The 17,775-nt window shown below is 26.8% G+C and overlaps 1 protein-coding gene across 1 annotated transcript in view; it reads left to right on the top strand.

The window, feature by feature from the left end:
* The window catches only part of LOC107453852 (synaptotagmin-5-like), a 184,587-nt gene that overhangs the window by 108,794 nt on the left and 58,018 nt on the right, over nt 1-17,775 (top strand). The window contains exon 3 of the mRNA XM_087167735.1: nt 11,705-11,921. Coding sequence (XP_087023861.1) covers nt 11,705-11,921 — 217 coding nt within the window. The remainder of the gene's footprint in view (nt 1-11,704; nt 11,922-17,775) is intronic.

The raw sequence follows: 17,775 nt of genomic DNA, 5'->3' as shown, positions 1-17,775 counted from the left end.
AATGGAACCGTCCCATTACAAAGAAACGAGCTCAGAGTTCTCACTGATTTAACGTTCTAGTAAGTTAAAATGTTAAATAACTTTATATTTATTTTTTGGTGTAACTCTATTTTATTTTGAAGGCATGTTTAAAAACAATTAAATTAAATTTAATAAATCAAAGTAATCTAAAATATAAAACTATCACCCCCCCCCCCTAGCGGGCAGCGGTAAAATTATCTGACAGGTCGGTGGTGATAAAAAGGTTGGGGAACACTGCAATAAAGAAGTACTTAATTTTCCCTTTTTCAAAAAGAGATTTTTCCTTTACCATGTTGATTTTCGCTACGAATTCTGCAAAGAGACTCAGTTCACATTCAACGTTTTCGCAATTAATTCAATCCCAATCTATTTCGGCGTATTGTTAGTCCGTGGCGTATGAGAACGCCATTCGTTTTACGTGATCCAGAACTTCATGATTTTTGACAATTGTAAGAAACAATGCCAAAAAGTTTTTTTTTTTTTTGACATGACTGTTAAAGCAAGATAAAACCGTCAATTGTCAAAATCTTCTTGAAAAAAAAACTAATATATATATATATTAAAAAGACGAAAAACTGAAAACTAAAAGGATATAATATAGCCACACATATAAGTAAAACTGCGAGAAGTTTTGCCCAATTATCAGATTTTTTTTATCAAATTAAATCAAACAAATAATTTACAACACTTCAGCTAAACGACTTCTGTGTTCAAGAGTATCAATCAGTGAATACAGTATTGCTCTGAAGTGTTGAAAATCGGCTGTATATTGGCTGTATATTTTTGCACGCTGTATGTTAAACACTGGCTGTATATTTTTGCAGTCTATTTCAAACGTGTGCTGTCTGTCAATTGAAAAGAGTTTAAGCCATTCTTTGTATTTACAAATAAATCCACTTAATATATGTGAATGAATAAATCCCACTACTTTTATGAATGATGCCTAAAACAGACACCGTTATCTATATATTTAAAACCCTCGAAAAATATGTAGGCCCATTTCCCTTCTCTTACAGTTGAGAAATATGTTAGGAAAATAAATAATTAACTGTCACCTAGTTTTTAACAACCTTTTAAATAAATCTCCTATTTAAATAAATCATGAAAATAATAACAGATTGTAACGTCTATTACAGGGTTGGGTTTTTGCCTTCAAAAACTGGTTTTTGACATGACAGTGGTAAAAATCGTCAAAAACCTACTGTTTTCGTTCATTTACGGCATATAGAGGACAATATATTATTTTCACATAATTGCCTTTATAAATGATTGCTATTGATTTTGCAACTATATACGTGTATTCTTATCGAAGGATATACATTCATACAGAAATATTGTAATATACTTATCGAAAATAGTGACACTTACTTTTATCATTATAGCTTGATATGCAAAGGATTCAAAATTTTGCACTTCTTAATTGTTAGAAATAAACAAACAAACAAAAAAGCTTGGAACTATTAATAAATTCAAGAACTAAAAAGAAGAATTTAAAATTTGGCATTTCTTAAATATTAGAAATAAGCTAAACATAACTTTCAAAACTTGTAACTACTAACAAACTCTAAGTCAAGAATGACTTGACATTCTTCAGTAATGTAATATGCCAAACAAAATGATGCTTGGAAATGTTGAAAATTTTGTTTAGTATCCTAATACTTTAATTCAAATAGTATGTTTTGATATAATCATGTTGTGAAAATGCAAGAATCTGTTCTTAAATATCTTTTAACAACTTTTTTTCTAATTTTAATGCCCAAAAATTAATTAATATTAAATTATAAGCAGTTAAATTCAAATAAAAATACAGTTTTACCAAAACTATGGGTTTTTGACAGAGGTTTTTGACATGACGGTAAAAACCATGGTATAAACCGGTAAAAACCGTCATGTGTCAAAAACTTGCCAACCCTGGTCTATTACCATTCTAATCAGTAAAAGACATGGATATCAAAAGGTTAAAATCACCAAATAAATGGTTAAATAAATTATAGTTCAGAAAAACATTTCTGTAAATTAATTGTGGTTTAATAGATCATGGTATGGAAATCATTAATGTGTGCTATTATTAAATGTTCGGTAAAGAGCTATAAATTTGGAAACTAGAATCTCTGGTAAACCGTCACTATAATGAATGGAAAAATTCTCAAATGAATAGCTTAAATACCGAATATTTTAGTTTAATTACCTGCATTATGGTTTTGTTTACCAGAGATACTGACCAAACAAGTATAGTAATTTTGGCAACAATTTTATTTCGCCTTCTATAAAACTGTATACTTATATTCAATAATTTCTTTCTGTTTTTTTTTTTTTCGATTGTTAGGCTTTAGTACTTTCAATTGTATACTTTAATTATAAATACTTACATGAAAAATAATATTCATACTGAGGTAAACATGTTATTATTACGTTTTCGTAACCAAATAGTTATAAAATTATAAAAATGCATACAAGTTTTTTCTTTTATTTTCGTTCGATAAATCAAGTAAGTATTAGCCTTAAACTATGATTTTTTTCTATTGTATTGCCAAATTTAAGGAGTACTTTTTTTGATTTCTACTTGGCAATCTCTTGTATCTAAAATAGTTGTATAAATATTGAATATTTAAAAAAATCATAAGCTCGTTTCATTGGTTAGTTTTTTTTTCAATTTAGTAATAAATTATAAGATTATTGTTAAGATTTTAAACAATAATACTCACAAAATATTCGAAGTTTGAAATAACCTTTTAATTAGTGCTTTATTTTTTCGGTAGATGTCATCACAGTCTGAAATAATTGGTTGTAATCCAAAAGATATTTCTCAGTGTCCGCTAAATTTCAAAATATTATATGAATATAGCTTATGAATAAAAAGTGTTAATTTTTTTTAAAATTTGCCTAAAGTTAAGATCCATATTTTTTTTAGAAGTATTATTTCCCTTAAAATAAATGAAATAACTTTAAATAGGATCATGTTTATACATGTAAATATTCTATTAATATTCAATTAAAATTCATGTTTAAATTTTATTAATAAAACTACATATTTTCTATAAATTTTAAAAATTTTATTACGTGATTTCTCAAAGAAAACCCAATCATGTTTTTTAAAAAAATGTTTTATTTTGCAGAAATTATTATAAAAATATAACTTTTAAATTATTTCAGCCCTGACTTAACATTAAAAAATAATTTTGTCTTAAGTTTTCCGGAAATTAATACTTTTGTACATTTTATTCATCTATATTAAATTTAACTTACAATATGAAATAACTTTAAAGAGTTTACTACGTTTTCTAGCAATGCACTGTTATTTTAAATTTTTAACTAATCCTTAAAATATAACTTTAAGAATGAGTACCTAGTAAGGACTTAGAAACTTTGCCTAAATTATATATGTAACTGTTATATTTATTTTTAACGACTTTTTTTCAAAATTCTGTTTTTGAACTAACATTAGAACGAATCATGTATTTGTGCTACGCTTTTTATAAACGTTTCAGTTTTCTATTTAAATAAAACAAAAATGATCACAATAATGAAACAATTTATTTAAGAAGCAGTTATACATTATGTACCATTTAAATAAATTAACTTATTAATAAATATAAGTACAATATTTAATCTATATTAAAATACTAATTAATTTTTTCACATTATTATTTTTTTATTACTTATTATAATATATTATTTATTATATTTTATTATATATATTTATTATGATATATAATTTATTATACTTTTTTATTATTTGTTATATTAATTATTTCATTATTATTTGTTTTTTGACTTTAAAATGCAAAAACAATATATAAAACAATTAACTTCTTTCTTACATTTTGATAAGATTACCATATAAAATTGCAAAAGAAATATGGAGTATTCCAAGGCCAAATTATATGTATTTGTTATTCTCACTTTACTGATGAAGTTTTTTTTCCCTCGTTTTGGAAGCAAAGAATTAAAAACTGAAATATAAAGCAAAAGATTCACAAATTTTTTTTCCTTAATTTAGTTTAATTCATTACGTAAATGAATTGTTATTATTGTGTATGCGAATATTTATAATGGCCCGCTTTTATGCTACTAATGTTGAATAGTTTTGCTCATATATTGAAATTTTGATTTAAAAAAAAATTATGATTTAATGCTCTTTATATGCATTTTACCAGAGAAATGTTAATACTTTTCCGTTTCGCATTTCGTAAAAAAACACCAAACTACTATTTATGCCAACGATATTCAGTTAATTTTGATTATAAATGCTACTAGTATTGTAATAAACGTTACTAGACACCTATAATACCATTACCAAGAAGTACTGTGGTAATAATTTTTCTGGACCCGTCGAAACGGAACAGTACCGGACTAGTATAATACGCATATCAAAGGTTTCACGGTATATATATATATATATATATATATATATATATATATATATATATATATATATATATATATATATATATATATATATATATATATATATATATATATATATATATATATATATATATATATATATGTTTGGAACTTGGTTTTTAAAAAACATATTCACCATTTATATAAGTTCACTAATTCACTAAATTAATAACTACGTTAGTTTTATATGAGTGGGTTCGTATTACGAAAGTATTTTCAGGGTTCAGCAAAAGCAACGAGAAAGTGTGGAAACCTTATTTCTAATTATTCAATTATTTCTTTGTATCACACTGTTTTTTTTTTAATTTATTTTATATTTGGAATGCAATAGTAGTATGTAAATTAGTATTAAAATTAGAATGTAAATAAATGGTAGTTCATTTTTGTTTATTCCATGATTATATTTGTTTCTGCTACCAATCATAGGGCTGCATCATATCTCTGCTACCAAATCATATTTCTGCTACCAATACTGCTGTTAGCATTCAAAAACAGTTTAGTATCCCTGAAGTAGCCAAGCTGATTAATCAAATGACCCGAATAACAATAATAAAAATAGCTTGAGCCATGAGAAAGAGCACTTGCCTCCCAATGAGATGCCACAAATTCCAATCCCAGCGATGGTTGGTTCGAGACGAATTCTGTTACCGGTTGACACGTACCACAGTGCTGGCTTAAACTAACCTTAGTGGTAGTTAACGGATCAGGAGTTAGATTCCCTTTGCCGTCGGGCAAACCGTGAGAGGATTTCGTAATTTTCATCATCATCTAACGCAAATGCGGATTAGTTCCATCGTTAAGTTTTTCCCATGTTACCCAAAAGTTTCTTTGTCTTCTGGGTTGAAAATTACAAGGCTACGGAGTTAAATATTGACAGTCATTAACTAAAAATTGTGTCAGCTTTTCAACTCCAGTACTAAAATATAAAACTATAGAATAAAAAGAAGTAATTTAATGTCTTTATAATGATTTTAAATTACTCTAACTTTAAGTCAACATAATTAACTCAACGCATATTTTACATTGTGTTAACAATTTTTGTTAAACTAGTTTTGAAAACAAATGAGATAATTAAAACATACTCAACTTAAATTCTATAGTTTTTAAACAACAGAACATATTTATAATTTTACAAATATAACTATCTGAGTTTTTTTTTCCCACTTTAAATAACCTAACAACTCTTATTTATTTACTAAACAAGGAGGCTCAACCCCCTGCTCCCCCTGTTTGTAACACCTGTGTTGACCTCACATTCGTCATTCTATTTCCTTTCCTTAAAAATCGATACTTACCAATAAAAAATCATTTTCTTTATAAGATTTATAATTATTGTAACAGCATTTTAATATGTTAATCGTAACAAAAGGAATGATTATTTGGATTTTAAAAATAATTAACTCGACTTGAAAAAAAAAATGAAAGTTAAAATTTAGGAATATTGAATGTGTAAACAATCAGAAGTAATAAATAAAAAGTAGCTTTGTTTGTTAAAAATCGATATCGATAACTTTATATTACCTGCAAAACATTATATTACCAGCAAACAATTTTTGTCTTTCTTGAAAAATTCATATTTTTAAAAAAATTTCAGCATTAATGCTTATGATTTATATCTGGCAACATCTAATATATTTCTATATTTTTTATTAATTTTTTCTTTGCAACTTTGGACATTATGCGAAGCGCGAACTTAAAAAATTAAAATTGGAGAGACAAAAATAGATTGAAAATCTTTATTTAAAGCGAAAAAACTGAAAATGCGCGATTCAGCGTGCTAAATTCATTTTTGTATAGTAGCAATCCCGCGGGTTGTAAAGCAGCAAGTAAGGTATTTTTTCCAACAAATTTTGAAGTTATAAATTCTCAAATTAATTATCCATGCTATTGAATTCAGGTTCCATGACAAAAATGTGTAGTTTTTGCGATATCCACATTCGACAAAAAGGAAAAAAATCATTATTCTAGAACTATTCATCTTTTAATATAGTTTCAGCAATTTTTTAGGTTGAAAATACTGGATCTTGTATCAAACCAGACTAACTCGGAAGCCAGTAATGTACAAGTAATATAAGCTTCCGAAGTATTTTTGAAGTCTGAGTCAGCTTTAAGGAGGTCTTCTCTTAAGAAGTATGAGAATGTCAGCGAGTAATAGGCGAAGCTCACTATTAAATAAAATAATTATTGAAAGTCAATAATTATGAAAATAATTATCAAAAGTCAAGTTTTAAAAATCACCTAGTTTCGGCTAATTTTTAGAGAAAGTAAAGAGAATTGCCTTGCATCAATTTTATATGTAAAAAAGACATAATTCAATGCAAATATTATCACCAGCAATCAATAATATTTAAAAACAGGCTAAATTTCTCAGAATAATAGCTTTTTTTTAAATTATACATTGTTCTATGTTTCTCTAATTAATAGTAATTTAGAAGCTATATTGTGTTTCTATTTACTTTATTTCAGGAAACTATGAGTAAAAAGGACGATATAATTTTAAAAAAGAAGGGAAAAAACTGTAATATCTAATAGTTTTTGTAACATTAATTGATAATTTCGAATTAGATTTTAGAATCGTTAAAATTCTCAAAAGTAGATGGCGCCACATTTAGGAGAAAACAACTTCACATTTTCCTTTGAAAGATCCAAGTCAGAAATTAAAACTTTTACGTAGTATGTTCGTTTTTAGTTTTTTGAGAAAACCTACCTTTGAAATAATTCTGTAGCTCATGGCCATAACATATATTAAATAATTTTGAATGTTAAGAATTGAAGCAATAACTGATCAGTTATGCTATTTATTTTTTCCTTATAATGTCACTTAATAAATAGATTTTTTTTCTCAAATAAAACTCGGTTTTTGCTACTGCACAACTTCGATTATCTCATAGAATTCATCTTTATGTTAAGGTAAATGTTATTATTATTTTAAATTTAAAAAACAATTATTTATATTTATTTTACAAGTTAATAAAACGGATGAGATTTACTTTTAAAACGATATTTTTTAAATAATTTCAATATGGTTTATCTTATACAAAAAATAGTTCTTTAGTTTACTTTTTTTTTCAATTTTTTATTAAGTTCTTACGGAACATAGCATTTACTAGCATTAAAATAGCATTTTCTTACAGTAATTGAATGCATTCAGCTAAAGTATCTTATCGAAATTTTTAAAATATGTTTTTGTTTTAAAATAAAATCAACTAAAACGCATTTCTTCAATCAGTTTACAGCAATTCATAATATAAATTTTTATTAAAACTTCGGTATAAAATCTTAAAATTAAATAGGTAGCAGTTTTTTTTAAAATTGGTAATGAATATTATCTTTTTTTCTTATCACTAATTTAATTATATCTACCATTATATATTGCTTTCATTCACTACGTTTACAAATAATAAAAAGGAAAATTTTAATAATGAAAAAGAATGCTTTTAATACAAAAATATCTCAAAAAATTTGTTAAAGAAGAATATTCAACTAATATTTTGACACAAATTACAGAATTAATAAAAAAGCATTCTCTTGCCCACGAGTTGAAAAAAGTTGTAAAATGCATGAGTTGATTCATAGATGGCGCCATCTGCAAGAAAAAACAACTTAAAGGAGCTTGTAGGTTATAAATGTTTTTTGACACTAATTCATCTTTGAAATAGGGTGAAGAAAACTTATTCATTTATAAAACTTTCAACAGAAAACTAATTAGTTAAAAAAATAAAAAGCTAAGGAAATTATTATCATTTTAAAACTTGATTATCTATAATTGATTTATAATCGACAGTCTTTAGTTCAGCCGCTAGTTCTTCTTATATCATGATATTATCATTGATAAATGCATTTAATTTAAACTGCTTTCCTTATTTTTGATAAAAAATATAGTTTATTCTTATAAAATATAATTCGCTAATCCCAAGTCTAAGTTGTAAATTACTCAAGTTGTAGAGCATGTGTTGTAAAATATAATTTATGAATCTTAAGTTTTAAAATGTTTTAAAAAATTATTTCTTAAATCTCTTGAAAAATTTAAATTTTCTGAAGTAGTTTGTTAAAAAAATTCTGTTAAACCTAAACTTTTTGTAATTTTTAAAAAAAGGAGAAATTAGTGTAATAACATTTTGAAAAATGAATGATATAATTTTTTTTTCATCCTTAATATATTTACCGGACATCTTGTTTTTATTAGCACTGCTAACTCTAAAAAATATACTTTTAAATATTATGACTAAACTAAAAACAATTGAGATGTTGACTAAACTTATATTGCACTAAAAAAATTTACTCTACGATTACCGTAAGCATAATTTTTCATCTACTCACTGAATTATGCATGCAACATTGAAATGAAATACAAGATCATACATTCTATTTAATAATATGAATGCAACATTTATATACAAATATACAAATGTATGTATTTTAAACAATAATAATTGCAAAATAAAAGTTACAACAATTGGCAAATGTATTCAGAGAGTATGTAAGTAATAGAAAGTTAGAAAAATATAAAAATGAATATTAGTTTTCGAGCTTTTAAATAGTATACTTAATAAAATTAAAAAATACTCTCTCATTTTTTGAAATTGCGTATATGAACATCATACCTCTTTTCATTTCCAGTCATGTGTTTTTATCATAAAAGTAGCTGCGACCAATAATATCCAAAACGGTTACGATTTGTGCTTTATTTGTCAAAAAATATTTCATTAAATTTTTATAACTTTCAAATTAATAATGGTTTCATTAAAAAATAATTGAATGCGAATTTATTTTTATAATTATATAAGAATTTGTAAAACATTTAAATCTATGATTTTTAAAAACGAAAAAGTCATTTTTATCCGCAACTATAAATATAATTAAAAACTTAAAAAAAAAAAAAAAAAAAAAAAAAGAACGCAATTTGGAGAAAAAGGAGTGAATCTTGTTATAAAAAAAAAGATGATGTAAATAATTAGAATATGAGAAAAAAACGCAATATTTGAAAAGAAAATTTAAAAAAAAAATCAGATTCTCAGTACTTTAGTCGAGGTTTCTTTTTCTAAAAATAGAGCTCAAAACAAGAAATAATACATTAAGATATACCAAAAGTTTCTTAAAATTATGATCATAGATATGTTTATTCTCAATACATTTGTTTACAAATATATGAGAAATGTGTATGATGCAAACAAAAGTGCGCACTAAGTATGTAGATTACAAAAACATATTACTCTGCTTATCTACTGCTAAAAAAACTAACCCATATGTATGTATTTTTTTTATTTCTTGTCTCTTATATTGTAACTTGTCTTAGATTCAAATTTTAGAGTACCAGCATTGAACATTTTCATAAATATATACGATATTATAATGCTTTTCATGACATATTCAAAAACAAATTGATCACGCTATCTTTTAAAAATTTATGTTCAGATTTAGCAATTTTCTGCAAAAAAATAATAATAATAAATAAAATAACTTACTTTTCAAGCCGTTTTCTAATTCAGAAATCAAATTAGCAATTTCACCTATATTATAAAATCGTAAAGAAGTAACATAAGCATTTCTTGTTTTCTTTCGGAACTTAGTATTTCGATATTAGATTCTGAAAAAATCTTGCCCAAACAAATCTGAAACTACTGATTACACCTAATGCACTACTTAATTTAGAAATTCAAATCAACGGTAATTTAATCTAATTTATACTATCATTTAAAAGAAACATCAAGTATTTCTTGTTTTCTTAAATTTCTTTGGAATATAATATTTTTGTATAAGGTTCTGAAAGTATCTGGAAAAAAATACTCCCAAAACTTTATTTAAGTCAATTAATTACCCCTATGAACTAATAAATTTAGAAATTCAAAACAATAGTAATTTTACCTAATTTATTAAATCGCTTACACGTAACATTAAGTATTTCTTGTAGTCAAAAACGATTCACACTATAGCATTTTTGCTTTGAAAATATCTACATCCTACTGCAAAAAGCAAATCTTTAAAACAATTAATTCCTCTTTGTCCAAATAAATTTAAAAATCTAAATCATAATTTAATATCTTTCAACATTAAAAAAATCGTATTTGCCGCTATCTTCACTCTTTTGGATGTTCAACTTTGCGTTAAATTTTGTTTAGAGTCATAAAAAATTTTAGACTTGGAATCTCAAATATACGAAGAATTGCAAAAATAAGTACATGGAGTACGATGAAATAAAAAATTAACATTCAATAGTTAGTTTGAGAATTAATAACTGTTAAACTTGTAGTAAAAAATATCCTGCCGTCTGATCTACTGCCCGCTGAAATGCATTATTGTATTAGTTGATAAAGACAATTTTATTTGTTAATTTAACTCAAGTTTCTTTTTTTTTCAATTGCTTTTTCTTTTCTAAAAGGTTTCTCAGTTTTTAGCTTTAAATACTGTCTATTTATCCATTGTTGAACAAAAATTGATATTTCTCCCACGTGACCTTTTATTCTAAAAGTTCGAGCTTGACTTGATATAATAAGTTACAAAAAAGAAAGAAACGAGAAATAACATTTTCATTTAAATTTTTAAAAATAAAATAAAACTTAAAAGACGAGAGATAAGTACCATATTTGAACTGTGATAATTCTCATTAACGAGTAAAATTATTTATCATTTATTTCTTCTGGTTATTTCACACAATCTGTATTCCTTAGGTTAAATTTCTTTTACAAGTTCAGATAATTATTTTTCAAAACCTGGTAGTGGAATAACATATCCAGAAAATATTCTTATGAAAACTTTCAATAATTTTATATTTTGTTGACATAATATTATTTGTGGAAATTACTTACTTTTTAGTAGAAGAAAACAATAATTTAAGAGAAATAATCTCGGAGGTTAGTGAGCGAAGTGAGCAGGGGTTTGAATCTCCTAGTAAAACGTAACATTAGATATTTCTTGTTGTCTAAAACTTTTCTGAATGTAGGCGATTACTCGGTATACTTTTATATTTACTCGATATATACTTTTATATTACTAATATACTGTTATATTTTTAGAAATTAATAAAATTAAAAACAAGATAACTTTTTATTAGTTTCAAAATTTTTAACCTTTTCTCTTGAAGATCTTAACTTTTAACCTTTGATATCCTTAACGAAATGTACGGTATAAAAAAAAGTTTTAATGTGAAGAAAAAAAGGATTTATTTATTTTGACTTGGCTAAATTAAAAGCTAACAAACAAATGCGTCTACTTTTGCTCATAAAAGTTCTTTTTCATGATTAAATTTTCTAAAAATTCTTTTTTTTCCCCCTTTCAGTTCACTTCCTCCAGATATATTAGGAGCAGCAACTGGTGTTGGACTCGCTCTAGTCATCGCTCTGTCAGCTATCATCTGCAAATATTATTCCAGGAACCGCAAGGAAAGGATGATCCTCTATTCGCCCCCTCGGCGCCCTTCACAAGATCGACGAAAGAAGAGGCTACTACACATGCGCGAAGCCAGTGCCGCCCTGGCATTCCCCCCACAGCAACAGGTAAGTACCTTCGTTGCCCTGGACAACCTTTTCCCAGTTTCCTTTAAAAGCTCATAAGTTCTTTTTCTTCATTGAGAAACCATGATTTTTTTTCCTGGAAAATCTCTTTGGTGGAATATGTCATAAAATATCATTCAAGATTTGGTGAAGTTCTGAATTTGTCTGGATACTTGAGACGCAATATTAAAGATGTGAACTCGTGTCATTATTTATGTTAGATTCTTTTTCAAGGCCAGAGCCGAGTTTTATTTCTAGTAAAGTCTCAAGTTAAGTTTAAAAGTTTTGCTATGCAGTTGACTAATCAATTGCCATTAGTAAATGGGGTGTATAATCCCTACTTAATACAGGGTACAAAAAGGCATGCTCGTTTTTATCTAAGTTGCTTTCATTTTTATATGATTCTTTTCTTTACTTATTAAATAAAATTGAAGTAATTTGAGTTTATTACTTACGGTATTTTTTATATAATTCGCATTTAGAGAGTTCCGTAATATATAGGGGAGAGTCGGGTAGCCCTGCCCACTTAAGGAGTAGTGCTTATATTTCTGTATAATATTCAGTAATAATCAATATTTTTGTATGTTTCTATTGTTTTATCATCTAATTAAATAATGCAAAAAGAACAAACCAAAAAAAGAATAGTTTAACTTAAAAAAATAGAAATTTAAAAAAACATGTTTTTCAGCTCTTTTCAAAATGTGTCGGGTAGCCCCACCCAGTTACACAAATTATGTTTTTTGACTGTTTTTACAGGTGTAAAAGAAAATGACCAATGTATTGACAATAGATAAACCTCGTTTATCATTTTTATCACAAAATTATTTCATTTATTACATATTTATATACTTTTAGTGAATTCTATCATTTAATAACAATCATTTCATAAAAACAATATTTGTTGTTAAAAATACATATGACATTCAAATTTGAAGCAATAAAATAATAATCTTTGCAACCGTACATTTATCGATGAAATAAAATTGGGCGGTGATACCCGACATTCATGTGAGCTACCCGAAATCCAATTTTTTTGTAAATTTGTAAATACTCGAACAATTTTTCACATATAAACTTCTTTCTTTGTACAAATTAAACTTAAGACTACATAATGCTGTATGTATAGAAAAAATTATTTTAGTATTAAAATGAAGTTTAATCGAAACATTCAACCAATTTTTCTTAATTTCATGACTACTGTATTCAACATATTTTCAAAACTATCGTTTACCATGTTACCAGCTGCATAAATACTTGAAACTTTGAAAATAATCTTTTTTAATATAACAATTAATGTCCGATGGCCGATTGACTTGAAAAAGTATTCTATACATATGAAATTGACAGTGGGCGGGGCTACCCGACTCTCCTCTACCCGTAATTTGCACTTAAAATTTTTTTTTAAAAACACACACACATTAAGAGTCACGAATTAAAATTTAAGCAGGGCTAAAACGTGCTATGAAAATCTAATGGGACTTGAAACATCACAACTTATTTGATTGCAGATAAAAAAAGAGGGAATATTTACAGGAAAATATTTGAAACACTTTCAACAGGGAATCAAACTGTACGTGGTTCTTTTGATTCCCTTTTCTCATTTGTAATTCGATTGATTTTGTATCGATTATGTTTTTTTCCTGGCTTAAACATTATTAAATATACCTGTAATAGACACTTTCGAGTTTATTTTTAACAAGAATTCGAAATCTATGTATTCAGAGTAGTTATTAAAAACTACTCTAAATAAGATGTCAGTCAAAACTAAGTCAAATTTTATTTGATTGAAACAAGTCAAAAATTCCGTAGTTTATATACTGATATATGCGGTAGTTTATATATTCTAGAGTACTTTTTTTGTGTACTTTGAACAGAGGAAAAATGCTTTTGTGAATCTATAGAATTAGTATACGCATAAACCACGCATATGTAAATAAAATACGCATATTGTATAAGTCTCTATAACTTACTGCCCTTAATCAAATTATAATGTTTTCAGTTATGAAAGTATTAGTATTAGTACAACTTATTAGTATTTCAGTTATGAAATACTAATATCTAATACCGAAAAAAAATCAAAGAGTTATTTAAAGCTCAACACTTTTAAAATTTATTATTAAATAATTCAAAGACTGAATTTTAAATTTTTTTTAAAATGTGGGGACATGAAATTTATTTTATTTTTGTGACAAGTTTCAAAGAGTGAATTATTTTAAACTGTTTTGAGGTTTTAATTTTAAATTCTTATAATCTTTCGATCAGCAAAATTGCTTAAATACTTGTTGATAATTAAGGATTTATTTCAAAAAGTGAAATATTCAAAATCTGCGCATATACTCGTATCTGCAATTTTTTTTTTTTTTTTGTTGCATGAATTTTTTTATTAGATCTTAGATATTTTTAACTCGTTGTTTTCAAATCTGCAATCAGTATCTCTCTCCAAACTTCAATTTTTTTTTTAAAATCACATTTCCGGTCTATTTTTTTTTGTCAAAATGTACAAGTTTAAAAACGTTACATATTACAGAGGGTGACATAAATGTACCACAACGTCTTGGAGAGGATTTTCTAGAGGAGTTAGAGCACATCCCGAGGAGTAAAATTGCTCAGGAACCCATGCCTAGAAATATCGTCATTGACCACTAGGGGCGCTTTCGTTTTAAGAATTGTTTCTTCATGTACTTCTGAACAGGTCATAATGGAAAAGCTCCCCTAGCTGCGTACAACATTTCCGGGAATGAGTTCCTATGCAATTTTAATCCTGATGATATGCCTCAATTCCCTTAGAAATTTGTTGCAACATTCATGTGATGCCACCCCCAGTTATATGAAACGTTCTTAAACTTGTACACTTCGACAAAGAAAGGATTTAAAATGTCGTTTAAAAAAATCTATATCTTAAGGATTAAATTTAATTCCTCATACCCGAATCAGGAATGATCAAGTAGTCATTAATGGGAAGAATATCTGTTTTATTTAAAAAGTTTTGTAGTAAGAACTCTTTGTATGTATGATTCTATCTACACAATAATAAAATCCTCATACATTACTTTGTTCTGCCTGTTATATTCTATCCTTTGATCATAGCGTAGTAGAAAAAAAAAATTTTATAAAGTACAGAAATCTTTATTTTTGTACAAAACTCTAAATGCTCACTTATATTATTATCATTTAAAACATTAATACGCATATATGTAGATTGATAAAAAAAAAACAATGAAATGTCTTTTTGCTTTGGTATAGAAGAATTGAAAAATGAAATATTAAGCCAGTGAGCAGTTCTAAGCAGGGAAACTAAAACAATATCTGATAAGTAAAAAAAGCTTGAATTAAATAACAATATTTATTAGGTAAAATAAACCGACAATGGATTTGAACGCAAATTATTCCTATTCAGAAATGCCATTTTTATTTAGCATAAACGAAGCTTTGAGCCATATCTTTCTAGAGAGAGGTCATTTTATTCATTATTTAATTTAATTTCATTCGTGTTGTATTTTCAAACACGCAAATTTACAATTGTTTCTGTAAATTTTCATAATAGCTCATTTAATTTTAACTATGTTCAGTCACGTTGTGTAATTTTTAATCAAATTTATATTTTAATTAAATTTTAGTTAAATTTTTGTTTTAATGCTTTTTACTTTCTTTTCTTGTATTATTTAATTCTTAAACTTTTTGCGAAATAAATATATGTACGGCGCTGTAAAAATATCGCCAAAACATTATTGGTGGCAGGAATACTTAATTAATCATGGTAAAAGTTACTTACTAGTCCTATGATAGTATAAGGTACCTAGCATATCAAAACAGGAGCTGTAGTTATAAATATTTTTACACACAGCCGATAAGGAAAGGTACGATTAAAAATCAGAGATATGATTAAAATTCATAGATATTAAAATTGAATAGGGCTATTCCACGGTAACTTACGTTACATTCACAGAAGTTTTATTGCATTGAGAACTTAGAAACAAACAAATAATACTAATATACATATTGAAATAAAGTGATTTCTTAAAATTACAATCAAAACCAAAAGGACTCTAATTAAAATAATTAATATTTTTCATTTTAAACAGTGTAAAAACCTAAAATTAGTGTGGTAACTTACGTTACCAAAAAGGGAATCGCAAAAATTTGCAATATGCTTGAAGGCAAAATTCTGTTCTTATACAAATGTTAATTAATTAAGATTATATGTATCATTTTTCTGACATGTTTAAATATTTCTTATGCCTAGATTTAAAATTTTATTTCTAAAGTTAAATTAAATATAATTTTTTAAACGGGTAACTTACGTTACAGTAACTTACGTTACGAAATTCACTTTGTATCAAACTTTTATTCCAATAATGTACAAATGCAAATTAGGATATTTAAACAGTATAGTGCAAGGGAGAAAAAGTGTGCATGAGGAAATTTTTGATTTACACACTTGATTCACGCATTACTATGCAAACTTATAATGTCCTTTATTATTAACTAGTACAGGGAATTCAATTCTTTTCACCATGTTCTCTTTCTGGCAAAATATTCCATCTCTTTTTTCTAGCTATTTCCAATAGATTCCCACAGCAGCCATTACATTGACTTTAAATTCTTGCTCTTCAACAGACATTACCACACCAGGATGTCCTCGTATCTAATCGTATACCAATCCCCAGCTTTTATCTTGGATTCATCATCTTGTTTTTCAACATCTTTCACTAAGAAACCCTTCTGGTATGCCTTCTTGTACTTTTAAATGGTGGATCTGCTTAATGCTTTTAATCTGTGGAGCTTTTGAGAATAGACCAGAAAGATGTAACTTTTGCTGACACTTCTTAATATCTTCTGGTGTGATTTCTACCACATTTATTTTTGTTGAATGCTCTTGTGTTGCTGCCGCAAACTCAGAGGCATTGATGACAATATGTTTTCCTCTCAATACGACATTTCTCACACTCCTTTCAATAGATCCACCTGTCCCATCAACAGGACCTTTGCCGTGTGACGTGGCTAAATAATTCCACATCAATTTTTCCCACGATGAAGCTCTAGAACAGATAAGACCGAAACTATATATCGATTCTTGAACAGGCTGCTTGGCCCATCTGACTAGATGTAAACATTTTTGATATCCAGTGGCAAAGTTTCCTAAATGCAATCCATATATGGCACTACCATTTCTTTAGTGTGATCTAAATCATTACTTATGAAGGCCATAGAATGATGCTTTCCGGAGTGCCATGCTGATATGGTGAAAATACTGACTTGCTTTGCACATGAATAATTTTCTGCGAAATCTATTTGAATAATTGAAGTGTCCTTATCGAATGATGGTAACGTCGCAGCTAGGACTTGACTTCTGTTCTTCTGTAAGCAAGCGATTGATTTCAACATGGTTTCGAAACTGTGGCTTCATGCTCTTTATGTGTTCAGACAAATATTCTGAATTTCCTTCTTCTAAAAATTTTTTCAGTCGGCCAGCATCATCTTCCTTCCATACATAACAATTCAAATCATTTAGGTTTTATTTTTGGGTTATTTTGTTTTGTGAATCTTCAAGTTGATGAGAACAAGTTTCACATTCTCCGGACCAGCACTTATCTGTTTTTTTCTGAGCATAAAATTAAATATCTGAAGAATTTCGAAAGATGGAACATTATAGAATTTGCTGAAGGCTTCAGTAGCCAATCCGAAGTTTTCGTGATACTTACAAAGACAAACATTTCTTGGGAGTTTGATACTAAGCAAGACATGCTTTGGACGGAGATCAAAGAACTTAGATTTTCCAATTTTGCATTCTGGATTTTTTCCATAAACATTTAGTGCATTTCTCGAACTGAATGATGAAGATGCCTTGCTTGTGCTT

The sequence above is a fragment of the Parasteatoda tepidariorum genome, chromosome 1, assembly GCF_982258835.1.
Source record: "Parasteatoda tepidariorum strain Cologne lab strain chromosome 1, Ptep-v5.0, whole genome shotgun sequence".
Taxonomy (NCBI): domain Eukaryota; kingdom Metazoa; phylum Arthropoda; class Arachnida; order Araneae; family Theridiidae; genus Parasteatoda; species Parasteatoda tepidariorum.
Note: the sequence above shows the minus strand (reverse complement) of the source record. Positions and strands in the feature narration are given on the sequence as shown.